This window comes from Pediculus humanus, genomic scaffold (assembly GCF_000006295.1).
Source record: "Pediculus humanus corporis 1103172108196 genomic scaffold, whole genome shotgun sequence".
Taxonomy (NCBI): domain Eukaryota; kingdom Metazoa; phylum Arthropoda; class Insecta; order Psocodea; family Pediculidae; genus Pediculus; species Pediculus humanus.
The window spans coordinates 105838-120899 of NW_002987766.1; the positions used below are offsets into that span (position 1 = coordinate 105838).

The 15062-nt window shown below is 27.7% G+C and overlaps 2 protein-coding genes across 2 annotated transcripts; both read left to right on the top strand.

Moving 5' to 3' along the window:
- Positions 1-406: 406 nt before the first annotated feature.
- Phum_PHUM430290 (ankyrin repeat-containing protein, putative) lies at positions 407-9550 on the top strand (the record flags this gene model as incomplete). The annotated part of the gene is made up of 11 exons (XM_002429318.1): positions 407-563; positions 659-813; positions 1174-1410; positions 2268-2480; positions 4652-4888; positions 7647-7796; positions 8085-8306; positions 8402-8540; positions 8634-8888; positions 8996-9228; positions 9314-9550. The coding sequence occupies 11 exons, from the start codon at positions 407-409 to the stop codon at positions 9548-9550; spliced, it is 2235 nt and encodes a 744-aa protein (XP_002429363.1).
- A 2424-nt stretch (positions 9551-11974) lies between these two features.
- On the top strand, positions 11975-14067 carry Phum_PHUM430300 (uncharacterized protein; the record flags this gene model as incomplete). Its single annotated transcript, XM_002429319.1, has 6 exons — positions 11975-12115; positions 12351-12614; positions 12704-12944; positions 13054-13339; positions 13424-13629; positions 13769-14067. The coding sequence occupies 6 exons, from the start codon at positions 11975-11977 to the stop codon at positions 14065-14067; spliced, it is 1437 nt and encodes a 478-aa protein (XP_002429364.1).
- Positions 14068-15062: the final 995 nt, after the last annotated feature.

Sequence of the window (15062 nt, forward strand, 5' to 3'; positions counted from 1 at the left end):
CTCTCTCTCTCTCTCTCTCTTTCTCTCTCCCTCTCTCTCTTTCTCTCTGAACCGAACGTTGTAGTAAATTATACATAGGAGCAAAAGGAAAACAGGAAAAATAATCGATTCGTTTCGTTTTTTTTTTTTTTTATATTAGACCTTTGGATTTTTTTCATTAAGGATTGTTTACATCCGTAAACTTTGTGTACATTTTTTTTTTTTTTTTTGTATGAACAATAGAAGGCTGTGGATTTTAAATCTATGATTTAGTGTATTTGATATGCTTTTTTAGTCGGTGTGTAAAAAATGTTTTTCTCATATGAGAAACGATTATTTTAAAATTTTACACTTGAAAAAAAACCTTTTATTTTATTTTATTTTTATTTATTTATTTTTTATTTTTTTTATTTTTCTAGTGGGGGGCATGAGCCGACCTTCAAAAGCGACGCCCATGGCTAAAAAAGTCGCGCCTCCAGCTGTTCCAGAGGTTTTCCGACATTCTGGAAGCTCTTTTGGCTCTGCAGGGTACGATTCAAGCGAGGACGGTTTCATTCCTCTACCACCACCTGATGCTCAATCCAGTAAGTTTTCTTTTTTTTTTTTTTTTTTAAATAAAATTTCCATTTTTAAAAATGGGAAAAAAATAATAATAATTTTGTTTTTTTTTTGCGTGCAGACATTAGCGATCGAAGTGATATTTATGGAGTTTCCGGAAAATCTCCAGGTCCCGGAAGTCAATTCACTTATCAATCATTTACTTTTCCCGGAAAGGGAATTTATTATCACCATCAGCAGAGTCTACAAGAAGATCAAGGAATCGATTTAACCCAGGTAACGGAAAATTAATGTGAAAAGGAAAATATTTGATTTATGATTGACGCACGCACGCACATACGCACACACACGCACGCATGAACACGCACTCAATTTTTTTGATTTTTACGATGGAAAAAAAAAAAAAAAAGATGTGCCACATAATTTGAGAGATGAGATATGAAATTTTATGGTTCCTTGATAATGTTTACTTACATCGACATATTTCTTGTGAAAATGTTTTTTTTTTCTTCTTCTTCTTCTTCTTCTCCCCAATATTTTTTTTTATGGCATCTAAAATTTTTTTTATGCGTATATTGTGTCGAGTGATTTCTCGATTAAATTTTTTTTTTTTTTTTTTCCCCGTTGTAAATTTAGAGTCCCGGAAGAGACAGTCCAGGATCGTCGGGATCTGGTTCCGGTTCGGGATCTCGTCACAGCACAGCCAGTTTGGATTCTGGTCGCGCTTCCGGATCTCATTTATTAGGATCGAGAGCTCCAGGTTCGACTTTGAGTTCGAGTCCGAGATGTTCGATATCGAGTTCGAGCATCGTGTCGTCTGAACATGGGGGACCGGGAGTCCGAGTCGAAAGACTCATGCAGCAGGGTATACCTGTGAGTTTTCTTTTTTTTATTTAAATAAAAATTTTCTATTCTCAAAGGCAAGAAATTTCGCTTTCTCGAACTTTATTAATTAATTAATTAATTAATTAATTATTTGAATTGGAAAAGTTAAATAAATGGTTTAAACAATGGCGGGAGATTAATAAAAACGACAAAAACATCAAACGAAAACAGGGCGCGGAAAAAGGAAAAATTAATTTTCAAAATAAATTTTTGTGGTTTCTTTACCTTTTCACAAAAAGAATATTTTCGGTTTTTTTTTTTTTTTTTAAGGTTAAAAAAAGGATAAAAAATCGAAAGGTTTCACAAAGGAAAATTTATTTCGAAACCTGGATTTTTAAAATATTTCTTTACGATAAAAATTTATTTATTTATTTATTTATTTTTTTTTTCTACTTTTGCTTTTCCCTTAAAAAAGGTTTTAAACGATTCCCAAAAAAAAAAAAAAAAAAAAAAAAATTTTATACTTTTTTTTTTTTAATTTTTAAAGTTGGTAGCAGTACCAAGGAAAATATTCGTGAGGATACGCTCGAATTTTCTTTTTTTTTTTTTTTAATTTGATTTTTCAATTATTGTTTAATTTCTTCTTTTTTTTTTCGATTGGCAGCCCTTACGCAAACACACAAAAAAAGAGAATTGAAAGGAAAAAGGAAAACATCCAGATTTGTGATAATAATCCGATGTATTTATATATATATATTTCCGGCAAAATTCCAAAATTTCATTTTTAACGTCATTAAATAAATAACGATTTTTATCATTTATTATTATTATCACCATTACTATTACTGCCAATGTCACAGTCATGGGAATTATCCTTTTCTCTCTCTCTCTTTCTTTCTTTTCAGGATCAGGATATAATTCACGCATGGCTTCAGGATCTTCATTTCGAAGAATATTTTGCTTTGTTCGTGTCAGCCGGATACGACATGCCGACGATATCAAAAATGACTCCGGAAGATTTAACCGCGATCGGAATTAAAAAACCGAATCCCAGGAAAAAATTAAAGGCTGAAATAGCTCAGTTAAATATATCCGACGGATTGCCGGAATACATACCCGTAAGTTTAAAGTTTTTTTTTTTTTTTCTTTTTATGGAAAAATTATGATAGTCGGAAGGTTGGTACAATTGGGGATATTTAAACGTAAATAATTAATGCTTTACAAAAAAAAAAAAAAAAAAAAAAACAACGTTCACAATTATCAAGGGAAAAAAAACGTTTTGATTGATAACTAGTTTTTTTTTTTTTTTCCGGCTTCTCCATAATTTTACTGGATGAAGCAATAAAAAAAAAAAAAAAAACGGTGACTTTTCTGACCCGAAATCCTAGTTTTTAGGCTGTTTTTTCCCCTCCGGCACTTTGCAATTTTTTTCCGTTTTCCCCACTCCCCTACCCTCCCCACTCCTTTAAATCGTGTGTAAAGTAATCGTTCATTTAAGTGCCTTCAAGATATAATGACTTTAAAAAAAAAAAAAAAGTTTAAAGAAAAATAGAGAAGAAGAAAGGGTAGAGAATTAGTAAAGAGGGGAGGGAGAGAGAGAGGGGGGATATTTAACATCTAGTTTTTTTTATTATAATTAATTATCATCATTATATTCTTTTTTGATGAGGAAGTGTGTTCTAAAAAATAACAAATCGTCTACTTAACGTCTGCGAAAACGCAGTTGAAAAACGAGAAAATGTTAAAAAGATAGGTAGGTAGAGAGAGAGAGGGGGGGGGAAATATACTTAAAAAAAACAAGTCGTGAAAAAACAGGATTTTCTGACAACTTTGTTTTCTGTTATTTCCGACGACTATTATTGATAAGATGGAAGAAAGCAATTAGCAAGTTTTTAATTGGTGATTTTGATGGTTACGATCGTGTTTCCACGGTATAATTGCCACAATAATAATCCATGTTAAATGATGATCAATCGATCGAGAAGATCGATCGATCGATCGTGATCGGGTAGTTAATGGGCGTTAGAAAAAGGTGGTGGTCTGAGAGTTTAAACAACAAAGTTTTCGTTGGAAACAAACGTTTAATAATTTTCTCCTCCCCTTCCCCCCCCTCTCTCTCTCTCTCTCTCTCGGGGTTTTTTTTTAATTGAGCAGTTTGTTGTTGTTGTTGTTGTTGTTCACGATTCGATTGTTTACAATTGTTTATCGGATTTCCTTTTGTGTGAATGTTCGAATGTGTGTGTGCGTGTGCACATTTCCGAATATACTCAATAACTTTTATCTAAACAAATATCGTAATAATAATAATAATAATAATAATAGAAATAGACTACAACGCATTGAAAATTAGAAATTTAAATGAATGATTGTAATTTACTCGAAACTGTTCTTTTTTTTTTTTCCTCCCCCCTTCACTCTCTCCTTCTCCCTCCCTTCTCTTTATTCCTTTTTCTTTTTTTTTTTGCCTTCTTATAAAGCCGTCAATGGTTCAACTTTTCTTATTTTTTTTTCTTTTTTTTTTTTCTCACAAATAAAAAAAAAAAAAGTTTGTAGTTAAATTAAATAGTCTGAGAGTTTAAAAGTAAAGTTGTCGGTTTGCCCAAGGGAGTCACACAATTACTCGTAAATATAACTGTTTTGAACGTTAGCCCTCCCTAAGAGAGAGAGAGAGAGAGAGAAAAAGGAGAGTCGTCCCGTTTAAATTAAGGGAAGGAAGAAGTTAGAATGCCAATTTAAAACCTGGAATTTTTTTCGTTTTTTCGCTCCAAAATAAAAAAAAAGTAAATTTGTTGCAACGACAAAAAACATTTTTCAAGATTTGAATTGATCGATATGGTATTTAAAATTTTCCTTTTTTTTCTTCCTTTTTTTCCTTTTCGGGTTTTGACGCTTAAAAAAAGAGAAAAAAAAAATAGATATCCATTTGTGTAATTTCTGTGTTTTTTTTTTTTTTCCTTTTTTTCCTTTTTAAATATTGATTTATTTCCGTTTCATTTATTACTCACGTGGCAGAAGCTCTTAAAGAACCTTTTAGTGGTTTTAAACGTGTCAATGATTTCACTTCCGGTGTTTTTGTAAGTAAAGGGATTTCAATTCTTTGTATTAAAAAAAAAAAAGACGGAATGGAAGGGAGGGAAATTTATTTTTGTATTGTTTGGATGAGGGAGGGGGAGGGGGTGGATTTGTTAGCGTCTTATTAAGAAGTTCGAAAGAGTAATCACCGTAAAAAAAAAAAAAAAATAATAATAATAAATAACAATTTTTTTTTTTTTTTTTTTTGATTTCCAAGGGTTCCATGGAAGAATGGCTGAGGTTACTTAGACTAGAGGAATACATACCCATATTTAGGCAGCAGGGATATCAATCCGTCGAAGATGTTACACAATTGGCTTGGGAAGATCTCGAAGAAGCTGGAGTTGTTAAACTAGGACATCAAAAACGACTTTTATTAGCCATTAAAAGAGTCAAAGACATTCGTGCTGGAAAAGTTTTTTCACATTTAGGATCGCACACACTCATAACTCAGGTAAGTAATTTTTATTTTTTTTTTTTTTAAAAAAAAAGAAAAACCGGAAATGCCGTTTTTAACGACATCCGGAATGTGAAATTTTCCACGTCGGTGTTTAGTGTTTTTTTTTTTTTTTCTTCTTCTTCTTCTTAACCACAACAACCTCGCTTTTTTTTCTTCTTCTTTCTCGAGCTTTACTTGACTTTTTTTCGTTTTTCTTTTAGTATTGGGGGGAGGGGGGAATGAGTCAGTCGTGTCTTTAGATGTTCATTTATCGGTTGTTAAATGTAATCTCAAAATTTTAAATGTTTCTTCGTGGAAGCATGAAAAAATGATTTTTCTTTTCTCGCCATTTTAATTCGGTTCCTTTCAAATTGAAAACTATTGTATCATCATCATCATCATCATCATTATTATTATTATTATTATTATTATTATTATTATTATTATTATTTTATATATGTAAAAAAGATGTAGAAGCTTTCGGGATTTTTTTTTAAATAAGAAGTTGCGAGGGTGACGAACGATGGGGAAATTTTTTTTATTTTTTTTTTTAACTTTTTTTACTTTTTCTCTAGAGAAATGCTGGAGAGGCGGTAAGAAGGTATTTAACCGTTTGCTGGAACCCCCTTCTTGTTTCCCCCTCCCCTCATCTCTTACAGTTCAATCCCTTTCCCGTGTTTAGGACCCCTGAGATATTTTGTGTTTTTTTTTTTTATTCCTTTCTCACCTTTTTACTTTTTGCTTTTTTTTTCCTCCTTCCCTCTTTCTCTGCTCTTTCATCTTTGTTTTCCGGAAATGAGGGGGAAAAAAAAATAATAATAATAATAATTTTCTTGGTTTAAATTGTACTCTACTCGGTTTCTCTTTAATGCGATTTTAAAATAAATGAGTGAAAGTAAAGATTTTCTTTGTTTTTGTTTTTGTGTGTGTGTGTGGCAATTTTTTTGGGGGGCCATTACGCAATCGTAGATTATGATTTTGTCAATTATAATCACTGATGATGACGTAACGATAAAAGGAAAATTTTACTATTAATAATAATAATAATAATAATAATAATAATAATAATAATAAAATGTTTTTTTATATTACGTAAAATTTAAAAAGAAAATAATAGATGGTTTTTTTTTGTCATTTAATTATTATTATTATTATTATTATTATTATTATTATTATTAATTTTATTTTTCAAAAAAAAAAAAAAAAAAAAAATTCCCAACGTTTCCGATTCACATTTTGTTTATTATTATCATTATTATTTTATTTTCATTCACTTTTGCTAAATTGCATTTTTTCACAATGAAGCGAACGGGAGTTGATCAATGTTTTGTTTTTTTTGTTTTTTTTTTTTTTTTTTAAATTGATTAAAAAAATTTAATTTGATTATTTTTTAATTCTAAAACCACGACGTTTTATTTGTTTTTCTTTTTCCCCCCTCCCCTCTCTCCCTCTTCTCTCTTCGTTTTTTTTTTTTAATTTACGAACTCGAAGTGTGGCGATTGACCTCTCTAGTTTTTTATTTTTATTTTTTTTTGTATTAGAAATAATGAGGTTATATTTTTGACCTTTTAATCTTTCCATTTTTTTTTTTTTTTTTTCTAAATAAAAAAATATTACTTTTCGACATTTGTTTAACATTTATTTAAATAATCTTTTAAAAATAAAATAAAAAAAAGAAGAGAGAAAGAGAGAGAGAGAGAGAGAAAGAAATAATTATAGTTATCGAAAGTTTTATAGTTTACGAATCTAATAAATATTAAATAGGCTTTACTTACTGGATTTTTCCAAAGTCGTAATTAATTTTTTTTTTTTGTAATTTATTTATCATTATTATTATTATTTCGAATGAGATTGAGTATAAAAGGAAAAGAAAAATAAAAATAAAAGAGAGAAGGAAAAATTAATTTTGATAAGTAATAATAATAATAATAATAAACAATTGCGTTGGGTTTTGCGATTCGATAAATGAAAAGAAATTATTAGGAAAAGTTTTGTGTATGAGACGATGACGTCATTATTGACCCGTGTACGACCTTAATTATTTATATATATTATTAAATATGATAATGATAACAATGATATTGATAATAATTTATTCGAACTGAAAAATTCCTTTTCTTTCGATTTAAAACAAAAAAAAAAAAATATTTTCTCGTCATCCATTTTTCTTTTTTTTCGTGCGTTTTTCCATTTAACTTTTGAAACGGTTTAATTTATTAGTACTCGAATTCGAAAACAGTAAATTTAAGTTTTTTCCAGTTTTTGACAGGTGAATATAGAGATAAAGAGATTCAAAAAAAAAAAAAATTTGCCTTAAAGTTATTTGAGTTGAGCGTTAAAAATTATTTTGCGGTCTCTCTCTCTCTTTCTCTCTTTTTCTCTTTCTCTATCCCTCCCTCGTGGTGCTGTTGCTGAAGTTGGAAGTTTGCTTGAAAGCGTTTTTCCTTTTTTTTCTTCCTCTCTCTCCTTTTTCCCTCTTCATCCGCCCCCCCCCCCCGTATTATTTCTCTTTTCACGATGAACGTTTTCATTGTTTTTGCCTTTTTTTATTTTATTTATTTCACTCGAATGTTTTGCATCCATCTTTCTCTTTTGTTTATTTTTTTCGAAATGATTATTATTTTTTTTTTTTCAACGTTGCTTTCCCTAGCTAAGCTAGCGAAATAAATAATGGGGGGAAGGAAAAAAAAAAAAGAAAAACGGGGAAAAAAAAATTAATTAATTAATAAAAAACAAAATAAAGTAGTTGCATGTATAATGTATGTCACGTTAGGCTGAGCTTCACACACCAAGTCCAGGAAGTGTTGAAGTTCCATATCACAACACGATGACGAGATCTTTTCAACATCATTGGGATTTGGATACTACGAGACAGCAGTTAGGATACACGTCGCCTTATTGTCCGGATATTGTGCCAATCAAGGTACGTCGTCTCCAAAACACAAAAAACCCCCCACCCACGCACCCATTTACCCGGTGTACTTACATACATACGCTACTGCTTAACGCTAGTGTAAAACGTAAATTTTAGTTTATTTATTTTTCTTAACTTAAATTTATTTATTTTATTTTTTTTTTTTACTTCACTTTGCAAATGTAAATTTTTTTTTTTTTTATTTGTTTTTCAATGAGATTTATATCGTTTGATTATGCGGAAAATTTTTTTTTTCAAATTGGGAAATTTTTTTTTTTTTTTTTTTTTTTTTTGTAGATACGAGGCGGTAGAGGAAAATCTTTAGAAAGTTTAGAAGATGGAGAACGAATGGGAGGAACGCATCATACGTTCAGTTCTGAAAACACTGGAACTTTTTATTACAATAATAGTAATTTCAACACCGGTAATAATTTGCAAGTACATTGCGGAGGATGGAGAAGGTCTTACGAAGATGGAGACATAACACCCACGAACGAAGCCATTGTGGCCTTGCACGAGGTGATGATGATGATGATGATGATAATGATTTTATTCCCATAATTCACGCAAAACGTCAACAACTCTAAATCTATTTATTTACGTGTTAATTATAGGGCGGCGGAACTCTTCCTCGTCCTCGCGGTTTGGTCAGGCCCAGACCTGTTGCTAAAATTCCGGCTACCAGAAATACGGCTTCACATTATTTCGAAAAGCCTTCGTATAACATATACGACATGAAAGAATTTAATTCTGGTAAGAAAAATTACGTTTCGTTGATTGTTTGTTTGTTTTTTTCTCTCTCTTTACGAAAACGTAACGAATTTCAAAATGTAATCGTTTTTTCAGAACCCTTAAAAGACGCGGATTTGATACAATCTGATCCTTCGGGAGATATGTCAGAGAAATGTACAGTCCCTCCTTCTATGCCTCCAATAAGTGGAATCTACGATTATAAATACAGATATTCCGTGGCCGAAAGCAATTCGGCATTGATTCACAATAGTCCGATAATTAATTACAATACTCCCGCCTTGAGAAGACGTCCTCCATCGCCTCCAAAAAGGCAGAGTTCTCATCCGAACGATCTGCAAACTTCATTAGGTACGGAAATAAATTCAATTGTGACGTAACGTAAAAAAAACGTTCGAGAGTTTGGATTCATTATTAAGTTTTTTTTTTTTTTTTTTTTTTTTTTCTGTGATAATCAGACTGTAACACGCCCAAAGACAATGGAGCACATCAACAGACAACAATAGTAGAGCTTCACGCACATTCCTCGGTACCTCTGCCAAATTATAGTTCTCCGTCGCCTTCATCAGAGTTAACCAGTCAACTAGAAACGTTGCATTTGAATTGGAGGAACGAAAACGATCAGGAAGACGAACAACAACTCATAGCAGCTTTAGCGCAAGTAAGAAACGGATCCGATGCCAGTTTTAAGGTGAATTTCAAACCGGGAAAATTGGAAAAATTTTTTTTTTTGGTATGCTCGTGCGTTTAAACGTTTTGTTGTAATTGTTTTCCAGTCGAGTTCAAGCACCGAATCGGATTCCATACCTTTTGCAAATGAAAACGCGGGAACAATAAAACAAAGAGCCAGGTGTCAGGGAACGGAATATGCCGGCGAGGGAAGGACGGGAGAAACTCAAGGACAAGAACCCGCCGACGTTTTGTCCGATATAGGTAACATGTTGGCAAATTTGACTGATGAATTAGATGCCATGTTAGAGGAGGAAAAGAGACAAGGGCTGAATATGGAATAAATAAATAAATAAATTTAAAATTTGTACCATAATTTTTATATACTAACAAAGAAAACACAGAGTGTAGTAGTCGTCGTTTATATGTTCGTTCTTTTAGAGAAGGCGGTTTTATTATTATTTTTTATTATTTTTATTATTTTTATTATTATTATTCCCTCTTCTCGATTTGTTATTTAAATTTATTATTTAGGGCATTAACGGCAAGCAAAAAAAAAAAAAAAAACCGAATAATGCATAGAAGCGATTTGCCATTTTCAAATTCTCGGTGTTATTTAAAAAAAAAAAAAAAAAAAAACGTTATTAAATATTATTTAAAAAATTCTTTATTATTATTATTATTATTATTATTATTATTAACATTAAATTAAAATCCCGTGAATAATAATAATATTAGAAATTTCGAAAAAAAAAAAAAAAAAAAAAAAAAAAAAAAAGAATAATATAACGTCCAACATTACTAAATGTATATTTTTTATAAAAAAGGTAAGGCTTACCTACCTTACCGTCCACAAGTAAGACTTAAAAAAAAAAAAAAAGGTTTTTTTTAGGTATAAATACTTTAAAATATAATAATGATAATAATAATGATAATATATAAGTTGAAAGTCTATAAGAATCGGTTGAAAATTTACTTCCACAAATTTTATTTAAAATTTTTTTTTTTTTATACGTTTTAATGGATTTTAAAACCATTTTATTCGTTTTTTTTTTTTTTTTTTTTTTTTTTAATGCATAAACGAAGCAAATAAAAAATCGATAGATGATGATAATGATGATGATGAAACGAGATTTTATTTATTAAATTTAAATAGAAAAGAAAAAAAAGAATGAAAGAAAAAATGTCTCTTTTTCTTCTTGATTTTATTAATATGTATTTGTGGTTTTTTTTTTTTTTTTTGATTTTATTTTAATTTAACAAAACAAAAAGAAAGCTTTTTGCGCTTTTTTTTATTATCATTATCGTAATCGATTTCATTTTTTCGATTAATCGTATCGATCGATTTCGATAAAAAAAAAAAAAAAACATTTTTTTGTTTTTTTATTTATTTATTAATTTTTATTTTACTTGTGTGATTTTTGATTTTTAATTTTTTGTTTTTTTTTTTTTTTACTTGTTTTTAAATTAATTTATTAATTTTTTATTACGTTGGGTAAAATAATAATAATGATAATAATAGGTAACAAAATATGAAAAAAAAGGTTTTAAAGGTTAAAATTATGATTAAATCAATGTTTTGTTAATTAATTAAATAAAAAATAGGAAGGAAAAGTTTTAAAGTCTGACAATTTAATTGTCTCGTTATCATCGTGATTACAATAATTATTTACTCTATGACGGTGATGACGTCACTGACTGACTGATGACGTTTATGATACGGCTTAATTTTTTTTTATTTTTTTTATTCGTCGATTTTTTAAAGGACGACATTTTTTTTTATTAATTCATTCCACGCTATCGTCATTCGAAATTTTTTTTTTCTCTTGTTATTCAATTATATCGTCGCGTTTAAATCTCGAATCTCAGGTGAATTTTGTTTTGGATAGGTAAAAAAAAAAAAAAGAAAAAAAAGAAAATTTTTTGTTATGATTTTTTTTTATTTGATTTATTAAGGGTTCGACATGAGTTTAGCATTCCTTTATCGTTTTATTCTGTTTTTTTTTTTTTTTTTTTTTTTTTTTTTTGATTTTCTATACGATTGATAGAAAAATTGTGGACTTTTTTATATATATATATATACATATATATAAATTTAGTATAATAGACATCTTTATTATTAATAATAATAAAAATTTTAAAATGTTTTTTTTATGTAAAAAAAAAAAAAAAAAAAGATAAAAATAAAAATCGATGTAAATTTTTTATAATAATAATTGTATACAGCGTTAGATTTTTTGATTTAATACAAATAATAATAATAAATAAATAAAAGTGGGAATTTAAATAAATAAATAAAAATAGAAATAAAAATAATAATAAAAAAAAATAAATTGTAATTAAATAATAAACATAAAACTAACGATTTCGATATATATAAATATATATAATAATGTTTTAACACAATAGAAATTATAGGATTGATAAATAATAATTATAATAATAATAATAATAATAATTTAGAATTTATTTATATTTAACAACAAAAAAAAAAAAAAAAAGAAACTTTTATTTTTTTAAATCCTAATCCTCGTAAAAACGTAAATAAATATTAAGAACGGATAAGGAATAGATTTTTAAAAACATAAACAAAACAAAATTCAAGGATTGAAAAAAAAGTTGGCAACACTGTTAAACTCTTGTTCCACGTCAAACATTGTAAATTTCCACTTGCGTTTTAACAGTTTGTGTGTTAACTGCTTCTTAACAACAAGTGTTTTTTTTTTTTTTCGTTTGATTTTTTGTTTTTTTTTTTTTTAAATTTAACGATGGAAAATAAATTAGAAAAATTAATAATAAGATTATTCGAAATAGAAGTAGTAAAATTCGGTAATTATAAATTAAAAAGCGGAGTTTTTTCACCGATTTATTTCGATCTTCGCGTTATAGTTTCACATCCAGACTTAATGGTAAGTTTAAAAAAAAATTTTTTTTTATTAATTTTAATTAATTTTAATTTATTTTTCCTCGTGGTGATTATTTATTTTACTTTATTTTTTTTAATAAGTCAAGGGCACAGTCATTTAAAAATATCATTAAAAATTTTTATACCCTAAAGGTGGTTTTTATATTTTTTTTTTTTTTATTTAAATTTAAATTTTATTTTAACGTGTTTTAAGGGAAAATAATTTTTTTAATCGTTAGAAATTATTAACCGATCTTCTTGTTGAACTTATTCAAAAATCCGTTAATGAAAAATTTCAACATGTTTGTGGTGTTCCTTATACAGCGTTACCCATGGCGACACTCGTTTCGGTTAATGTTGATAAATCAATGCTAATCAGAAGAAAAGAAGTTAAAGATCATGGAACGAGAAAAATGATTGAAGGAAGGTTTAATAAAGGAGACAATTGTATAATTATTGAAGATGTTGTCAGTAGTGGGTCAAGCATACTCGAAACTGTGCAGGTACCAAAAAAAAATTTATAAAAAATCTTCACTGCATCCGGTTGAAATAAAATTTTTTAAATTTTTAACTTATCGTTTACACTTTTCAGGAATTAAAATCGGAAGGTTTAAAAGTTTCGAATGCCATTGTTGTTTTGGATAGGGAACAAGGAGGTGTTAAAAACTTACAGGATCAGGGATTACATGTTAACATATTAATGTCATTGGATAAAATATTAGAAACACTTGTCAAACATAAAAAAATATCGGAGGAAACATTTAAGGAAGTCAAAGAATATGTATCAAGAGTTAGATTGACAAATTTTAAAACGAATCCAGGAACAAATAATGGTAAACGATATTGCAAAACAAAATGTTTTGAACAATTATTGTTTTCTTTTTATTATTATTATTATTATTTTATTTGGTTCTTTACAAATCATGTTGAAATTTATTTCAGATGTGATAAAGAATCGTTTGAGTTTAACATTCGGTGAGAGAAGTAAATTAGCCAAATGTAAAATAGCTAGAAAACTTTTCGACATAATCGAAATGAAAAAAAGTTTGTTGTGTGTTGCTGCTGATGTTGATAATTCAAACGAGTTAATAAAGTTAGCATCAGAAATTGGTCCTCACATTTGCATATTTAAAACACATTTTGATACAATAGAAGATTTTAATAAAAATTCATATTTTGAATTAATGAAAATAGCTAAAAATAATAATTTTTTAATTATGGAAGACAGGTTTGTTATTACCATTCGATAGTAAACAATTTATTTTTTTAAATTAAAATTTTTAATTATTTTATTTTTTTCTAAAACAAACAGAAAGTTTTCAGACATAGGAAACACAGTAAATCTTCAATATAAACTAATTAAAAATTGGTCTGATATTGTAACGACTCATTCAATTTCCGGCGAATCAATCATTGATGCTCTTAAATCTTGCGTTAAGACCGACGAAGAAAAAGGTTGTTTCATCGTTGCTGAACTTAGCTGTCAGGGAAATCTCATAGGAAAAGAATATTCAACGGGTATATAAAAGGGAGCTGGGGGGGAGAGGGAGGGAAAGAAAACCCTCTTTGTTTCTATTTTAATAATTAATTTAATAATGGCGTCTGGCTAATTTAATTTAAATTTTTTTTGTTTCTCTTGTTACCACATGTATAATAGCAACGGTCAAAATGGCGGAAAAACATTCTGATTACGTAATTGGATTAGTTTGCCAATCTCCAGAATTGATAAAAGTACCACATTTGATACAATTAACTCCGGGTGTTAAAATTGAAGAAGGTTCTGACGGTTTGGGACAAAATTACAACAGTCCAGAATATGTTGTTTTGGAAAAAGGTGCGGATGTAGCCGTCGTCGGAAGGGGAATAATAAAATCACAAAATCCAGAGAAGGCAGCCATTTTGTATAAAGAAAAATTATGGGATGCATCTTTAAAAAGAATTTCGATGTCGGGATAGTACAAAAAAAATTTGTTTTCACAATGAATTATTATTATTATTATTAATAAATTTGAATTTATTGTTATTTAATTTAATTTTGCCTTTTTGTTTTTTTCTTATTAAAATATAAATTTTTATTTTTCTTAATAAAATGGAGTGATAATTATTTAAATAAAAAAAAAAAAATAGGACGTTAAAAACAATGTCAATAACTGATTAGAATGTTATCAATATCTATTAATAATAATAATAATAACAACTTGATAACATATCGAAAGGAAAAATAAATTTTAAAAAATAATATTTTTATCATTTTGTAAATAACGAAGGGGGGAGAGGGGAGGGAAAGAACAAAAAAAAAAAGAAAAAGTAAAACTTATTATTATTATTATCATATATATTAGCAAAAAAAATATGCATCGAAAGGAGAGTCAATTAATAAACAAATTTTACTTTGACTTTTATTCTTTTCTTTTTTTCTTTTTCATTTTCATTTAATAATAATAATAATTATTATTTAAAAAAAAAACCGTCGGTTAATAATAATAATAATGAAATAAAAGTAAAAATAAAAATAAATAAAAGCTTACTAAAATCTATTTTATTATTTATTATATGTAACACAATAAAAAATATAAAACATTTTTTTTTTCTTTTTTTGTTTTCCAATATTTTAATTTTACAGTAATAATAATAATAATGATGAGAAAAAAAACAGAAAGAATGAGAATTTATTTATTTATACAAAAAAAAAATAGAAAAAGAAAGAGAAAGAAAAGGAGGATAAAAATACACAAGCACAACCAGAAGAGAAAAAAAAAACAAACAAAATAAGAGAATTTTTTTTTCCTTTTTTGTTTTTATTTTTTACTAAAAATTATTATTATTATTATTATCGTCATAATTATTACTTTAAAAATTTTTTTTTTTTATTTTTTGATTTGTTTTTATTAAATTTTATTAAATTTTTTTTTGATTGTATTCGGTTGTTTTTGTTTAAATTTTTTTTTTTT